The 16,583-nt window shown below is 39.9% G+C and overlaps 1 protein-coding gene across 4 annotated transcripts in view; it reads right to left on the reverse strand.

Moving 5' to 3' along the window:
* Positions 1 to 16,583, reverse strand: part of RELN (reelin) — a 651,259-nt gene that overhangs the window by 47,664 nt on the left and 587,012 nt on the right. For all 4 annotated transcript variants that reach the window (XM_077471873.1, XM_077471875.1, XM_077471874.1 and 1 more), the window contains exons 51-55: positions 15,484 to 15,638; positions 14,717 to 14,931; positions 10,897 to 11,074; positions 7,179 to 7,354; positions 6,879 to 6,982 (exon numbers count right to left, since the gene is read on the reverse strand). In XM_077471873.1, coding sequence (XP_077327999.1) covers positions 6,879 to 6,982; positions 7,179 to 7,354; positions 10,897 to 11,074; positions 14,717 to 14,931; positions 15,484 to 15,638 — 828 coding nt within the window. The remainder of the gene's footprint in view (positions 1 to 6,878; positions 6,983 to 7,178; positions 7,355 to 10,896; positions 11,075 to 14,716; positions 14,932 to 15,483; positions 15,639 to 16,583) is intronic.

Here is a 16,583-nt window from a genome sequence, read left to right on the forward strand (position 1 = left end):
GAGCTGCAACAGATTTTGCATTCCCTAGTTTAAGTAAATAAACCCCATTGCACCTCTAAAAAGATGTTCTTAAATTTCTGTAACACCTTCCTCAAAAGACACCATTTTGCTCTCTCAGAGTACCACTTCAAACCACCCCCTAGAAAACCTTCTCCGGCATTCTCAACAATGTAATGTAGTTCACCAACATTTACTCTGCAAATGTTTGGCCAACAACCCTCCCCAGTTCCCAAGCCAAATGGACATAAAAACACTGGATGGTTACGGTTAAGGAGAGATAACCTAAACTTGGTTTACTGATACCATAAGTGCTAGTTACATTCAAATGTATACACAGTATTTACTACACCTCTGCCCAGCACAAACATATTGAAAACTGAGACCAAGCACAATGTCCACGCTGTCATAATGTCATGTAAAAGATATTCTGATCATGTGTATTGTGTATAGACTTTTGCACAAAGCTACACACAATCCTGCAACAGAAACTGGACTTCACAGCTCTAAGACTTCAAAGGTACTTTTTTTAGGTGCTCTTTAATCTTTTATCCCAAGTTCTCGATGAAGAGCCATGTTCAGATTATGTTTCTTTGCAGGTAAATCTATATTCTTCCACTGTAAAAATCTGTCCATCACTAGACTGGTTGATGAATCTTTTTAAACTCATCTTTAAGGCAATAGCATTCCTAGTCAAATTTACCAAAATCTGGAAGCTTTGGCTAAAACTGGTCAATAGTGAGGCTTTCTTAGTATTAAAATCAGCTGAACTGCAACTTTCAGTTTTTTTTTTTGTCAAAGCATAATTGAACAAGCTAAAGTTAGAAAATGACTGGCTACCATGCACAGCTGCACCAGATTTTGCACCCCCTGTATGTTTTCTCTTCTAACTTACCACCAACTGGGTGTTGTTGTTTTTACCTTGTATTGACATGGAAAACCAAACATTTTTTTAAAATATGTTTGTGCTGACTATTGGTTTATTATGTGCATTTGGAAATTGCAGAACTTAATCCACCAATTAAACTGATTACCAAAAAAAAAAAAAAAAAAAAGAGCTCAAGTTAAAAACGTTGAAAAAAATGTCAGTCAAACATACTAATGTTAACTTAAAGTGGATGTAAATAAACCTCATGCATAGAATTTGATCTGGGCACATCTCTTTCCAAGTCCCTAAGTCCCATGTCTTTCTGCTGCTCCATTCCTCTTATCAGCATGATAACTTGACAAGTTGTCATGAGATAGCCACAGCAGGAAGTCTGTGTCGGGGTGGGTACATAGAGATAGATTAAGAGAGAGCTGGTCTATTCACAGCACAGCTCTGCATGTTTCTTCCTCCCTCTTCCTATGTGGAGGGGGAGACTTGTTTCATCTGAGGCTGTTCACTTCACTGGGTATATGTAAGGGTTTACATTCACTTTAACCTCCTTGACGGTATTCCGGAGTGTGGCTTGGGGTGGATTTTCAGCTGCAAAAGCAGTAACCCCGAGCCACACTCGGGATCGCATTGCAGGATCCATGTACAGCTTACTTACCTTGTCCCCTGGATCCTGCGATGTCCTCCCCACTCTGTGAGCAAGCTGTTCTCTGCCAGATCTATCACAGAGCCGAGTTCAGTTCCCAGCGAGCATTGCTTAGGAAGTACGGTGCCAAATTCAAAAAGTAAAAAACACAATACATATACAGTACACTGTAATATTACAGATTACATTACTGTATCAATTTATTTCACATCCCTTTTGTCCCTAGTGGTTTGTCCAGTGCCCTGCATGCAGTTTTATATTATAAATACTGTTCTTTCTGCCTGGAAACTGGATATTGTCCATAGCAACCAAAACCCTCCCTTTACATCAAAAGTGGTTTTAGACCAGCTAGACAACAGCGATAATAAATTAGAATCACTTGCAGAATTGAGTGATAGTGGTTTGTGGGGAAATCCGCCATTAAACACTGAAAGTAATCACAGCGACAATTCTGCAACGGAGAAAATTTCAGTGTTTTCGACTTGATTACATTATTGAATATTTTTTTTTATTATTATATTATTATTTGTTATAATTATTTATAGTTATTTAATATATTATAATTTATGATTTTGTGTTTCAAACTTTATCATACCCGGGATGTCTACTAGACTCTTGTTTGGTCAGATTTAAGTGTAAGTGTTAAGTGTAATTCCTAAGAATTACAGGCCTACAATATTAGGGTGTTTCATTTTCTAATAGAAAAAAATAAACTGTAAAATTTTTGCAGACTTTGCTTATGCATCGAGTCTGAGTGATGTAAAAGATACATATGCTAAATTTCAAGAAGACTGGATAATATTTAGAGGTTGCACACTTTGATCTGTTTTGTAGAAGTTAGCAAAAAATAAGATTTTTCAATGTTAATTACTTTTATTGGGAAAACTAGAAATCACAAACTTAAAATACTATTAAAACTATACACTAAGATTAATAGGTAATATGATAGACAAAACATATGTTATATTAACCACTTAAGGACTAGCCTCTTTTTGGAATTTAGGTGTTTACATGTTTAAAACACCTATGTTTAAAACCGTTTTTTTTGCTAGAAAATTACTTAGAACCCACAAACTTTATATATTGTTTCTTTTTCTAACACCCTAGAGAATAAAATGGCGGTCATTGCAATACTTTTTTTCACACCATATTTGCGCAGCGGTCTTACAAGCGCACTTTTTTTGAAAAAAAAAACACTTTTTTTAATAAAAAATAAGACAACTGTAAAGTTAGTCCAATTTTTTTATATTGTGTAAGATAATGTTACGCCAAGTAAATTGATACCCAACATGTGACGCTTCAAAATTGCGACCGCTCGTGGAGTGGCGTCAAACTTTTACCCTCAAAAATCTCCATAGGCGACGTTTAAAAAATTCTACAGGTTGCATGTTTTGCGTTACAGAGGAGGTAATTGCGGCGATAACCCACATGTGTGGTTTGACCACCGTTTTCAATAGGGGGCGCTGCTCAAATATGCATTTGCTTCTGCACGCGAGCTCGTCGGGACAGGGCGCTTTAAAAAAAATATTTTTCCTTATTTATTTTACTTGATTTTATTTATTTTTTACTGTTTAAAAAAAAAATTGGGTCACTTTTATTCCTATTACAAGGAATGTAAATATGACAGGTCCTCTTAAATATGATATCTGGGGTCAAAAAGTCCTTAGATATTATATTTAGACTAAAATTTAATAAAAAAATAAAAAGATTGTCATTTGAAAAAATTACATTGAAAAAATGTGCCTTTAAGAGCTATGGACAGGCGTGACATTGCTTCTGCCCTGCTATGGTATGGAGACGGGGTGGGGGCCATCTTAGCCTTACAAAGGACGTGAAAGAACCCGATCGCCACCGGCGCTACTGACAGCTCCAGTAAGCGGCAGAGGGCGCGGGAGAGCGGCGGGAGGGGGGTGGCACCTCTCCCATCGCTGATAACAGTGATCTCGTGGCGAATCTGCCACAGAGATCACCATTATCGTAAAGAGGACCGGCTCCTGAAAAGATGGATATCTGGGTTGTGGCAGCAGATGCTGCCATTACCGAGATATCCATATTCAAACTGCCAATGTATATGTACAGGAGCCGGTCGGCAAGTGGTTAATCAACTTTGAATAATGCAATCCGTTGTATTTTGTCACGTCGTGGATCCCAAACAATTCAAAGAACGTCTTTGTTTTATTAGTAATGAAATGGCTCATGTCTTTTCCTTCAAAAACCATGTTTTTACCCTCTAATCGTTTCACTTCCTTTTTCTTTGCAGGTTTGGTTTCTAAAGGTGTCTCTTAGCAACTGTGAGAGCACATTTTTTGATGTAAGTGCTCAAAAGCTGTAGCATATTCAAATCATTCTTTGGAGCCCATCGACTTACAATTGCCTAATGCCAAAAGCAAACATATATGAGGCTGACAAAATGTGCAACCCGTTTCATGCCTTCCAATTGTCGTTGAGGAATATTCAACTGTTTAGTGAAGAGGACAATTTTAAGTGCATATATTGCCTTTTCCATCCACCTTGATTGATGCAGTGCTCCTTGGATCCAGAAAAGTATAGGAGTGAGGCCGCGTACACACGGGCGGACTGTTCGCCCAACTTTGTCCGCTGAACAGTGTTTCAGCAGACAGTCCGCTCGTGTGTGGGCTTCAGCGGACAGTTTCAGCGGACAGTCTGACGAACAAAGTTTTTCGGAATTTCCGTAAGACAGTCCGCTGAAACTTGGTTTCAGCGGACAGTCCGCTCGTGTGTAGGCTTGTTCGTCAAACTAAGTTTCGCGCATGCTCAGAAAGGATTTACACGGCGAAGGTTGCATTGCAGTGTATTGGACGTCGTATTTTTCGTCCCGTCGTACGTGCCGTTCACGTCATCGCGCACGCTTTCAGCGGACTGTTCGTTCATCGTGTGTGGTCAAGTCCGTTCATGCAAGTTTTAAGCGGACTGTTTGTCGGATTGTTTGACGAACAAAGTTGGGCGAACAGTCCGCCCGTGTGTACGCGGCCTGAGAGTTGTAAAAACTCTTTGTAGTCTTATCTTGGATGGCTTCTGTCTTTTAGGACATTTTTGATGTAGTTAACCATTTTCACTTGTTTTTCTAGAAAGCCTTGAACGGGACTTTCTTCATCCAGCATTGTTGTACATGACTTCTTATCAAGTGAAGCCCCCAGGCTTTGCTTTGATAAAAGTAATCAATGTGCGCAACCCCTAAATATTATCCAATCTTCTTGAAATTTGGCATATATATATTTTAAACACTGAAACTCGAGGCATAAGCAAAGTCATATGAAAATCACATCTTTGGAAAAATGAAACACCCTATACAATATAAAACGCTAAATTTCCATGCAAAATAATTGTACCGCTTTCAGCATCAAAAATTATACCGCCAGGGAGGTTAAGCAAGTGTTTACATTTTCATTGTGCCTACTAATTCATGTGTATTGTATGTTATGATCAAGACATGCCTCTGGATAACTGTCATAATTACCAGTGTGCATACATCAGCATGCTTTTCAAGGCTTTCAATCCTAACTAATCCAGTATGTGGCCAATGTCATTGTAGTGCTATGTAGGATTTATGCTTTTTATGCTGTTTATGCAGACTCTTCAATCAACAACTATCCTTCCCTCCCTTTATAGATGCTAGGTGTATTCCTGGATTCTGACCTCTCTCTTCTGCACCTTCACCCCAACATTTTAAAAATGTGTCCCTTCTTAATTGGAACCACCAAGCTACTAAATCACTCACGTCTTTACTACATCTACTACCTGCTTATTGGCTTACCTCTACAAAGTCTATCACCTCTTCCATTCTATCACGAATGCTTCTGGCAGGCTCATCCACCTTACCACCTGCTCAGTGTCTGCCACTCCTCTCTATCAATCAATCCACTGGCTTCTGATCACCAGTCTAATAGAATTTAAAATAAACAACTTACAAAAACTTTGCCCCCAGATACAGTATCTCACAAAAGTGAGTACACCCCTCACATTTTTATAAATATTTTATTATATCTTTTCATGAGACAACACTGAAGAAATTACACTTTGCTACAATGTAAAGTAGTGAGTGTAAAGCTTGTATAACAGTGCAAATCTGCTGTCCCCTCAAAATAACTCAACACACAGCCATTAATGTCTACAAAAGTGAGTACACCCCTAAGTGAAAATGTTCAAATTGGGCCCAAAGTGTCAATACTTTGTGTGGCTACCATTATTTTCCAGCACTGCCTTAACCCTCATGGGCATGGAGGTCAACAGAGCTTCACAGGTTGCCACTGGAGTCCTCTTCCACTCTTCCACTTAATAGGGTTTAGGTCTGGAGACATGCTTGGCCAGTCCATCACCTTTACCCTCAGCTTCGTTAGCAAGCAGTGGTCATTTTGGAGGTGTGTTTGGGGTCGTTATGTTGAAGTACTGCCCTGCGGCCCAGTCCCTGAAGGAAGGGGGTCATGCTCTGCTTCAGTATGCCACACTACATGTTGTCATTCATGGTTCCCTCAATGAAATGTAGATCCCCAGTACTGGCAGCATTTATGCAGCCCCAGACCACCACCACGCTTGACTGTAGGCAAGACTCCACGCCCAAGAGGGTTAAGGCAGTACTGGAAAATAATGGTAGCCACACAAAATATTGACACTTTGGGCCCAATTTGAACATTTTCACTTAGGGGTGTACTCACTTTTGTAGACATTAACAGCAGTGTGTTGAGTTATTTTGAGGGGGCAGCAAATTGACACTGTTATACAAGCTGTACACTCACTACTTTACATTGTAGCAAAGTGTCATTTCTTCAGTGTTGTCACATGAAAACATATAATAAAATATTTACAAAAATGTGAGGGGTGTACAAACTTTTGTGAGATACTGTATATCAACAACCTTATCTCAAAACATCAATCAACATGTTATTTTCACTCCTTGTAAGACCTCCTGCTGTCTGGTGTTACATGAAGGACTTCATCCAGAGTCTCGCCAATCCATTGGAGCTACCTTTCCCAACCTGTACAGCTATCTCCTACTCTTTACGCTTGATCCTTAAAAACTCATCTATTCAAGTAAGCCTTTTCTTCCCCTAGCTAACAACTGATTTTTTCTTTGTTGAACAACTGATACCCACAAAGTTACTACCTTTTGCTGCACTTAGCTTTCTCTTTTAGGTTGTAGGCGCTCCTGAGCAGGGCCCTCCCAATCCTCTTGTCTTAAATTGCATTGCCACTGTACTGTCTTCCTTTATTTTGTAGAACCCTTACAAATCCTGTATAATAATACTAATGTTTATTTGTTATATCATTTTTTAAATATGTAATTATATAAAATGATTATAAAGTTATTATAAAAATTGTTATACACTTCCACCAACATACCTCCATCAATAGAATAATCTAGAAGAACGCCTTCTTTCCTGCATGTGGGCCTATGACAAGATGTAATGTTTTCACTTCCAATTCTTGCCCAGTATTGCACAAACCTAACAAAAATTAAGTGTACAGTTAAAATACTATTTTTTTCAATAACGTTTTTAATAAGGCTATTTAATAAAAATAAAAAACAAACAAACAAAAAAACAATGCACACATTGAACAGACCATAGACATATTTGTGATTTTCTGTAATGCTGCCATGTACAGAATCACAAGGTAGTGAGATAATGCAGTATAACCTACTTTGCTCCTCTCAGATCTAGGTCCTGGGTGATTGTTTGACGTACTGCGCCTGAGCCAAAGTAAAGGGCAGTATCCTCAGCTAGGATGCCACAGTCTATACATGTCTTCCCTCCTTCCATGGACAACCACGTATCAGGTTTTAGTTCATCATTATCAAAACGCTCTTTCAGGAAGGTCTACAAAACAGTGTATTCATTTTATTTGTTTATTACAGTAATTCTGTATTCACTCACATGTCACATGTTCATTAAAAGGTACAATAATATGCACAGGAATATATTAATTTCTATTTTTTATGTTCTCTATATACAATATTCAGTACAGGAATGCTATACAGGTCCAGACCTTGGGCAACAGGCAATACACAGTGACCAGATTCTTACCAGAGCTCATTTTACATGTTAAATTAGCATTCAAACCTCAGTGTTTTCTAAACTAATATATATTCCCATCTGCCAAACAAAAAATCCCTAGTCCATGTTCCTATATGTGCTTACATGTTGGACCACATTTACACAGCCGCTGGAAATCTTTCACAAGCACAAAGGAGTGTATTTTTGTACCCAGAAGTCACAGGAATAAGCTCCTTCTTGACAGTGTATGGCCCTCTATGGCACTGAGAACAAGGCCTTAGAAACTTCACAATCACGGGTCCTGATCCCTAAGTGCAGCTTACCCAAACTTCATGTTTCACATTGGCTTTGAGGAGGTGGGACAGGGGAGTTATTTGCAACTTCAGGCTTCAGGACTAATGCTGCGTACACACGACTGGACTTTTCGATGGACTAAGTCCGACGGACTATGTCCGATGGTCTTCCGGATGGACTTTTGGCGGAGGTTAAATGGACTTTCGAACGAGTGCACTTGCGCACACATGAATTCCCGCAGGCTAGGTCTAACGGACTTCCCGAAAGACTTTCAAAATGAACGGACTTGCCCACACACGGACTAAAGTCCGTTCATTTTGAACGTGACTCCAGGTACGACAGGACTAGAGAAGGAAGTCAATCTTGCAGCTTTCTTCGGCGAGATTGTGTACCTTGCGAGCCCCGTCGCCTGGTATGGATTTTAAGGGGAACCCCCTACGCTGAAAAAATGGCGTGGGGGTCCCCCCAGAGTCCACACCAGACCTTTATCCGAACACCCAGCCTTGCCAGTCAGGAAAGGGGGAGGGGACGAGTGAGCGCCCCCCTCCTGAACCATACCAGGCCACATGCCCTCAACATGGGGGGTGGGTGCTTTGGGGAAGGGGCACCAAAGCACCTTGTCCCCATGTTGATGAGGACAAAGGCCTCTTCCCAACAACCCTGGCAGTTGGTTGTCGGAGTCTGTGGGCGACGGGCTTATCAGAATCCGGGAGCGGGGCCCCCAGATCTCGACCCACCACCCTATGTAAATAAGTATGGGGTACATCGTACCCCTACCCATTCGCCTGGGGGGAAAAGTGTCAATTAAAAAACACACTACACAGGTTTTTAAAGTAGCTTATTAGGCAGTCTTCTTCCGACTTCAGGGGTCCCTTCTGACTTCTCCACGCTTTCCGCCTCTTCTCCCACTCTCTGGTTCTTCTGCCGGGCTCCTCTGCTATCTTCTTTTCTTTTGCCGCTCTTTTGCTAGTGGTGGCCCTGCTTTCTCCTTCGTCATCATCACCGCCATCAACGTCTTCTTCTTCTTCCTTCTTCTGTTCTTCCGATGTTGACATGATGCTCTATCCCGCTGTAATGCCGTGGACACGATGTGCGACGACTTATATAGGCATAAGGGGTGATGTCATCCGGTGACCCCGCCCCTTGTGACCTCACAGTCCCAGCATGCCACGGGACTGTAATGTCATAATGGGCGGGGTCACCCGGTGACATGATCCGGTGAACCCGTCCCCCATGTTGAGGGCATGCGGCCTGGTACGGTTCAGGAGGGGGCGCTCGCTTGTCCCCACCCCCTTTCCTGACCGGCCGGGCTGCGTGCTCAGATAAGGGTCTGGTATGGACTTGGGGGGACCCCCACACTGTCTTATCAGCATTGGGGTTCCCCTTAAAATCCATACCAGACCCAAGGGACATTGCCACTTATCTCTCTCGCTCGCTCTAATACGAAAATGTGTTTTTCCTATTGCAGCGAGCACGAGATGTACAGTATCCTGCAGCCGAGAACCAGAACGATAGGATCGCGCTGGAAACATTCTCGCGGGTAGGTGCTGTAGCTGCCCTTGCGCCATATTTGGTCCCTCGGACCAGCATACAAATGGGCTTCCCAATAGGAACTTGGTTCGGCGGACCAAGATTTCAAACATGTTCTATTTCTAGGTCTGTCAGCCTTTTGGGAAGAAAAAGTCAGACGGAGCCCACACACAATCGAATTGTCCGGCGGACCAGAGTCCGATCGTGTGTATGCGGCATTAGTGTTTGTGTTGATGTACATAGCTTCTGACCAGGAGCACACACACATGGGTGGCTCTATATATATATATATATATATATATATATATATATATATATATATATATATATTTTTTTTTTTTTTATGTACATTAGGCAATTTAGGATACCAGTGGCTGGATTGACAAAGTATTATTAATGTGCTGCATTAATATTATTAGTACTAAATAATACGATTTCACCATAATCAAGGATGTCAGAAAAATTAGGCACAGTGTGATGAGCACACACCTGCTTTTCAGGCTCCATTACTTTGGTCTAATAAGAGGGCCACTAATTCTTATTTGACAAATGTCTCTTTACTCCTTGGAGTGAGGTATCTTGAGAAAAGGGCCATTTTTGTAGTAAGACTGCATTTATCACTTAACAGGGACCTTCAGCTTGTGGACATAAATATACGAAAATGATGAGGGCCTATTCACCCTTAAGCACTGCTTTGCAGTGTGTTAATAAATATAAATTGATGTAGCTTCAAAATACCAAACAAATCGTCCTCTCTGTTCCTCCCAAAACATGCTACTCACTAGCTCCCTCGTCACCTCCTCCCATACTCACCTCCAGGACCTCTCACAAGCCTCTCCCATCCTTTGGCATTCCCTACCCCAATCTGTCTGACTATCTTCAACTCTATCTACTTTTAGGCAATCCCTGAAAACTTTTCTCTTCAGAGAAGCCTTTTCTGCCCTCACCTAACAACTGTTTTTTTATTTTTTTCATCAGCTCATCCCCCACAGTTATTACCTTTTGTATCACTTGCCCCTCCCTCCTAGACTGTAAGCTCTAACGAGCAGGGTCCTCTGATTCCTACTGTATTGAATTGTATTGCAACTGTACTGTCTGCCCCAACATTGTAAAGCACTGTGCACACTGTTGGCACTATATTAAGCCTGTATAATAATAAAAAAAAAAATTATGTAGCTTGTTAACATGCTTTCCATTAGGACAGCCCATCCATTTTCAATGGCCTACCAATGCACAATACATAAGCCAAAAGCAGGCATGCACCATTTTTCTAAGGCAGCCCAATATAATACATTGTTGTGATATGCTGCAATGTGGGTGCTTTGCCTGTTTATGTTTTTGTTTTCAAATTAACATGACAGGCATCCTACCATGGTACACGCGCTGTGGCAATACACATTTTATTGTGCATTACTGCAACACATACAGTACATGTGAATAGATCCTCTATGCTACAGAGGCGTGCATTAATATTAGGTTAATACTGCATGCCAAAGCATAGTAAGGCAAAAAAACATAAGGTAGTGTGTGTTAGTACAAACCTTTAATTGATGTGACAGGTAACAGTTTGGTCCAGTGTATCCGGGATCACATATACACTGCTCTTTCAGGCAATCGCCATGGCCATTACAGTTGTTCAGGCAGCCAGGTCCAATGTAGAAATTGTCAATTCCCCATTGAATATCTGAAAATTTTTGGTAAAATCGAAACCTGACAGGGCTATAGAAAACAAATAGTTACACCTCGCAAATCACAAATCTCTGAAAATAAAATACTTATGGCTGGAAATGATGAAGCTTTGAATCAAGGCTATAAACCTGGTTGTTAATGTAAAATCAATGGGTACTAGGAATCAAACAACATTTTCATATCTTTGCTTTGGAGAATTGTGTAACACCATTATTATTTCCAACTAAAAATGAGTTACTTGTCAATTATTTACTATGTTCTTTGTCAAAAAATATATTTTTCTATCCAGAAGCAGTACTGATGCATACTGAACTGAACAAGCAGTTATTTCACTTTGAATATTTTTTTATTAGAAGGCTTTTACAGTTTACAAATTACAGAGAGTCACATATTGATGTTTTCTACCATTGGTAAGTTTACAATTAGATAAGAATATTTGTAGAATACTCTGCACATCTTTATCTGTAGTCATTTTCAGGAACAAGATAACTGGTTTAGGGAGGGTGCATGATCTGCAATACAATCACTGTAACTAAAGTAAAAGTAGAGAATGAAATAGAAGAAGAGGGAAGGAAAGGGGAAAGGAAAGGCAAGCGAGGAAGAATTGACTATCCAAGGACAAGCAAAAATGGGGAAAAAACAGCTCTGGAATTTCTGATATGTTTCTCCCAATTCCCATGTTTACACCCTGTTCCAAATTGTTATGCAAATTACATTTCAGTGTCACAAAGATTAAATATTTTGTTTTTCAGTTTAACTCATGGATGGCAATGTGTCTCGGGGGGCTTTTGATTACTGAAAACAATCCTGGACACCTGTGATAATTAGATTGCCAAATAGAGCCCAATTAAAGGAAAAGCTACTTAAGGAGGGTGTTCCACATTATTAAGCAGAGCACTATTTTCAAGCAACATGGGGAAGAAAAAAGATCTGTCTGCTGCCAAAAAGAGTGAAATAGTTCAATGCCTTGGACAAGGTATGAAAACATTAGATATTTCCTGAAAATGTAAGCGTGATCATTGCACTATTAAGAGATTTGTGGCTGATTCAGAGCACAGACAGGTTTTGTGCAGATAAAGGCAGATCCATGCATCGGATCAAGAGAACAGCTGCTAAAACACCATTACATAGCAGCAAACAGATATTTAAAGCTGTTGGTGCCTCTGGAGTCCCACGGACATCAAGGTGCAGAGTCATCCTGAGTCTTTCAACTGTGTAAAAACCTTCCATTCGGCCACCACTAACCAATGCTCACAACCAGAAACGGCTGCGTTGGGTAGAAAAATACACAAACACTAATTTTCAAACAGTCCTGTTCACTGATGAGTGCCGTGCAACCCTGGATGGTTCAGATGGATGGAGTAGTGGATGGTTGGTGGATGGCCACCCTGTTCCAACAAGGCTGCAACATCAGCAAGGTGGTGGTGGAGGCATGTTTTGGGCCAGAATCATGGGAAGAGAGCTGGTCGGACCCTTTAGGGTTCCAGAAGGTGTAAAGATGACCTCTGCAAAGTATGTGGAGTTCCTGACTAACCACTTCCTTCCCTGATACAGAAGGAAGAACTATGCTTTCCGTAATAAAATCATCTTCATGCATGACAATGCGCCATCTCATGCTGCAAAGAATACCTCTGCATCAATGGCTGCTATGGGGATAAAAGGAGAGAAAGTCATGGTGTGACCTCCATCCTCCTCTGACCTCAATCCTATTGAGAAACTTTGAAGCATCCTCAAGCAAAAGATCTATGAAGGTGGGAGGCAGTTTACATCCAAACAGCAGTTCTGGGAGGCTATTCTGACATCTCGCAAACAAATTCATGCAGAAATTGTCCAAAAACTCAATGGATGCAAGATTTGTGAAGCTGCTATCAAATAAGGGGTCCTATGTTAAAATGTAACGTGACTTGTTAAAATGTTTAAAAAGTTAAAATGTTGTTCAAAGTTTGATTGAAATAGCTTTTGATTTCAGTAAATATGCTGCAAACACAACAAATGACAATTTTCAGTTCTTTACAACCTATAAAGTGTTTTGAAACTTACTGTGCATAAAAACTTGGAACAGTGCATTGTAAGTTTTTTTTATTTTGAAAAAAAAAAACTGTTATCATTAGGAAGTTTGTTCAGTAAAATTTTAATTGTATTCTTAATAGTTGATAACATGAGAATTATGCTGAATTTTGTTTACATCAATTATTTAGGTAAATGAAAAAAATATCATTGGCATAATAATTTGGAACAGGGTGTATAAAGAAGTATAGCTGTCAGTTGATCATAAAGTATGGGCCTACTGGTTCCATGGAGACCACACTCTGAGAAATTTCTTGTGGGTTTCAAGGCATATATAGTGCATATAAAAAGTCTACACACCTCTGTTAAAATGTCAGGTTTCAGTGATGTAAAAAAATGAGGGGCTCATACACTGAGATTTCAATTTTGATGGGAGCCAGTGCTGGGAGTTTCACATGTAAAAATATGGTTCTGGGTTACCCACAAATGGGGTTCTTAGGCTAACATAAATAGTCATTTGAGTTAACTTGAATTATTTAAGGAAATTGGGAACACCTAGTCCTCTCTGGTGTTTATGTATGTGCATTGTGTGTTTAGTGATGCTGGGTTTCTTATAGGACCATATAAATGTCATATGGTATGGATGGTATGGTATGATTTGAGTTTAAGGTTAGGATGAGAATAGGATAGAGGAGTTTTGGAAGAATAGTCATTTTGATAGCATTACTTTTCCTTATCAAGGACAGTGTATATTTTGACCAAACAGATATTAGGTTTTGAAGGTTTCATAAAAAAAGCTTTTTTTAGATATTAGGTTTTGAAGGTTTCAGAAAAAAAGCAAGGACGGTGTATATTTTGACCAAACAGATATTAGGTTTTGAAGGTTTCAGAAAGTTGGAATGTAATTTGCTGAGTATACAGTTTGAACACTGGGTCAGATTTATCCCCAGGCATTCGATACTGAAGGTTGGCCATTTAAAGTTAAAGTTCTGTTTTGAGCATAGTGACTACCCTATCAGGTATATATATTGAGAACAGACAATTTGTTTTTTATATTAACAGTCAGTTATTTTAGAAAATTTGCTAACAGAGAATAGGTTTGGAAGGGTAACCACTGGTTAAGTTATAGTCAAAAGTAAATCATTAGTGAAGAAGGCGAGGCTGATGGATGGCAGGGTCAGCTCTGATGAGAAGGGCCAATAGTTCCAAGGCCAAACTAAATAGGATGGGGGATAGAGGACAGTATTCTGGGTTCCCCTTGCAATGGAAAAATGGTTGGAATAATGGTTAAGATATCTTATTTTTGCAGTGGCTTGATTATACAATGCTTTTATCCAGCAGTGTGACTGAAACAAGCAGTCTTTTCAAGAAATATATATTTTAAGATTGAGCAATCACTTTAGCAGTTCAGGGACCCTCTGCTATTTTTAAATATGCAAAACAATTGATCTATGTAAACAAAGTGGTACATGGATGCCGATTTAAGATCGGATCTCAGTAATTCTAATGCGTCAAACACAATCTGTCTGTTACCTTCTAGTACTTCAATCATAATTGTTTCAGTATAGATTAAAAAATTAAAGAAGTTTTACTGATTGTTGTGTAAAGCATACTGTTCATATTTCACTGTGATACACGAGATGCAATGTATTTATACATACTTACTTTCCAATCAGATTGTCAGGAAGAGGGTAGATTACTCGCTTCCATCCTTTAGTGGCAAAGAATACAGATGGCTGTGAAACACCCCCAGAACATTTAGGATCAGCAGGTAGACACTGTGGAACCACATAACTCCAGCTCACACCAAAGTCAGTGGAGTACTGCACATGCACGTTGTTTTGCACATTCTTCTCAGAGTTCTTACACCCAACTGCTATCTATAACATGAAAGTCAAAAAGAAACAATAAATAAATACATACAAGACAAATTGCAGGAACTCAAAGCTACCGATCAGAATTTATTTTTTAGTAGCCCAAACAGCCAAAGATAAATTACATTTTGCTCCCTGCATGGTTTGCTTGAATAGGCTCTTTAAATTATACCAATATGACAAATGGGAATTAAACTTAATAAATAAGATATGTTAGTTAAAATGGGAAGATGGATGGGATTCTGTTAAACTATATCTCTGGGTAAAAATATATATTCAGTAGATCTCTGCAATAAATGCACATCTTCCCATATTTTGTCACTATAAAAATTCTTCAAGTACAAAAACATACTGTTGATCCTGCCAGAAATCCAAGAGCTCCTAGTTTCTGTAGTGAGCTGACAGTTCTGCCTCTACTGGACAGAAATCCAAAACAGTGCTGTCAGACCTGCATGAGTTCTCCTCTGCTGAACTACAAATGCCTTCATCTTATGTTATAGAAATTATGGTAGGAGGACGAGTATAATACATATGTAATAAATAGGTCTGCATATTTACCTTAAACTGCATAATCCAGTTTTCTGCTGGAGTCAAATCATGGGTCACTGTATATACTTCTCTTCCATCATGGCTTCCACAGATCATAACACCATCAGGTGATTCACAGAACCTCTCAATGCTGCAGTCATCATGGAAAAGCCAATGCTCATTCACTTCAAAACAGATACCATCATGTGAAAATGTAGGCAAGATTTATTAGTGAAGTATATATATTGTCAATGTAAATGTTCATACATCAGTAAATTAACCTGAACCCAGGCCAAAAAGTGTCCATGGAAACAATAGTACTGAAGTGCAGTTTGCGAGTACCGATGGGGGTAAAGAAGTGGAGTTTAGTGGAGCTTAATCTTGACCTGGAGGGAAGTTGAGATCCTGTATATAGCCTGTTTTTAACATAGAAGTGTGTCCAAAGGGACACAATTGTTAACCTCCCTGGCGGTAATCCCGAGTCTGGCTCGGGTTGGGAATTTACTGATAGGAGCGGTAACCCCGAGCCAGACTCGGGATCGCTTCGCTTGATGCAGGGCAGGACACAGGGAGACTTACTTACCTTGTCCCCTGGATCCAGCGATGTCCTCTGCACTGTGTGATCGAGCTGTCCTCCGCTCGATTCACAGTGCCGAATGCCGCCGAGCTCCGTTCCCTGCGGCGTTACGGCGCACGGGAGCGGAGAACAGCGGCAAATTCAAAAAAGACACAAAACACACACAGCACTGTTATCTTACAGATTACAGTGCTGTATTAAAAAATACACACCCCCTTTGTCCCTAGTGGTCTGTGCAGTGCCCTGCATGCACTTTTATATTATAAATACTGTTTTTGCTGCCTGGAATTTGGAGATTGTCCATAGCAACCAAAACATGTCCCTTTTTCAGTGTTTTAGGATTTGATTACATTATTGAATAATTTTTATTATTCTTTATTATATTATAAAATTTATCATACCCGGGATGTCTGCTAGACTCTGGTTTGAAGAGATTTAAGAGCGTTATTCCTAAGAATTACAGGACTACAAAATAAAACGCCAGATTTCCATGCAAAATAATTGTACTGCTTTCAGCACCTAATTCCAGACTGAATCATACCGCAAGGGAGGT

The sequence above is a fragment of the Lithobates pipiens genome, unplaced genomic scaffold (assembly GCF_037356315.1).
Source record: "Lithobates pipiens isolate NorthernLeopardFrog02 unplaced genomic scaffold, aLitPip1_a1.2 Scaffold_8, whole genome shotgun sequence".
NCBI lineage: Eukaryota > Metazoa > Chordata > Amphibia > Anura > Ranidae > Lithobates > Lithobates pipiens.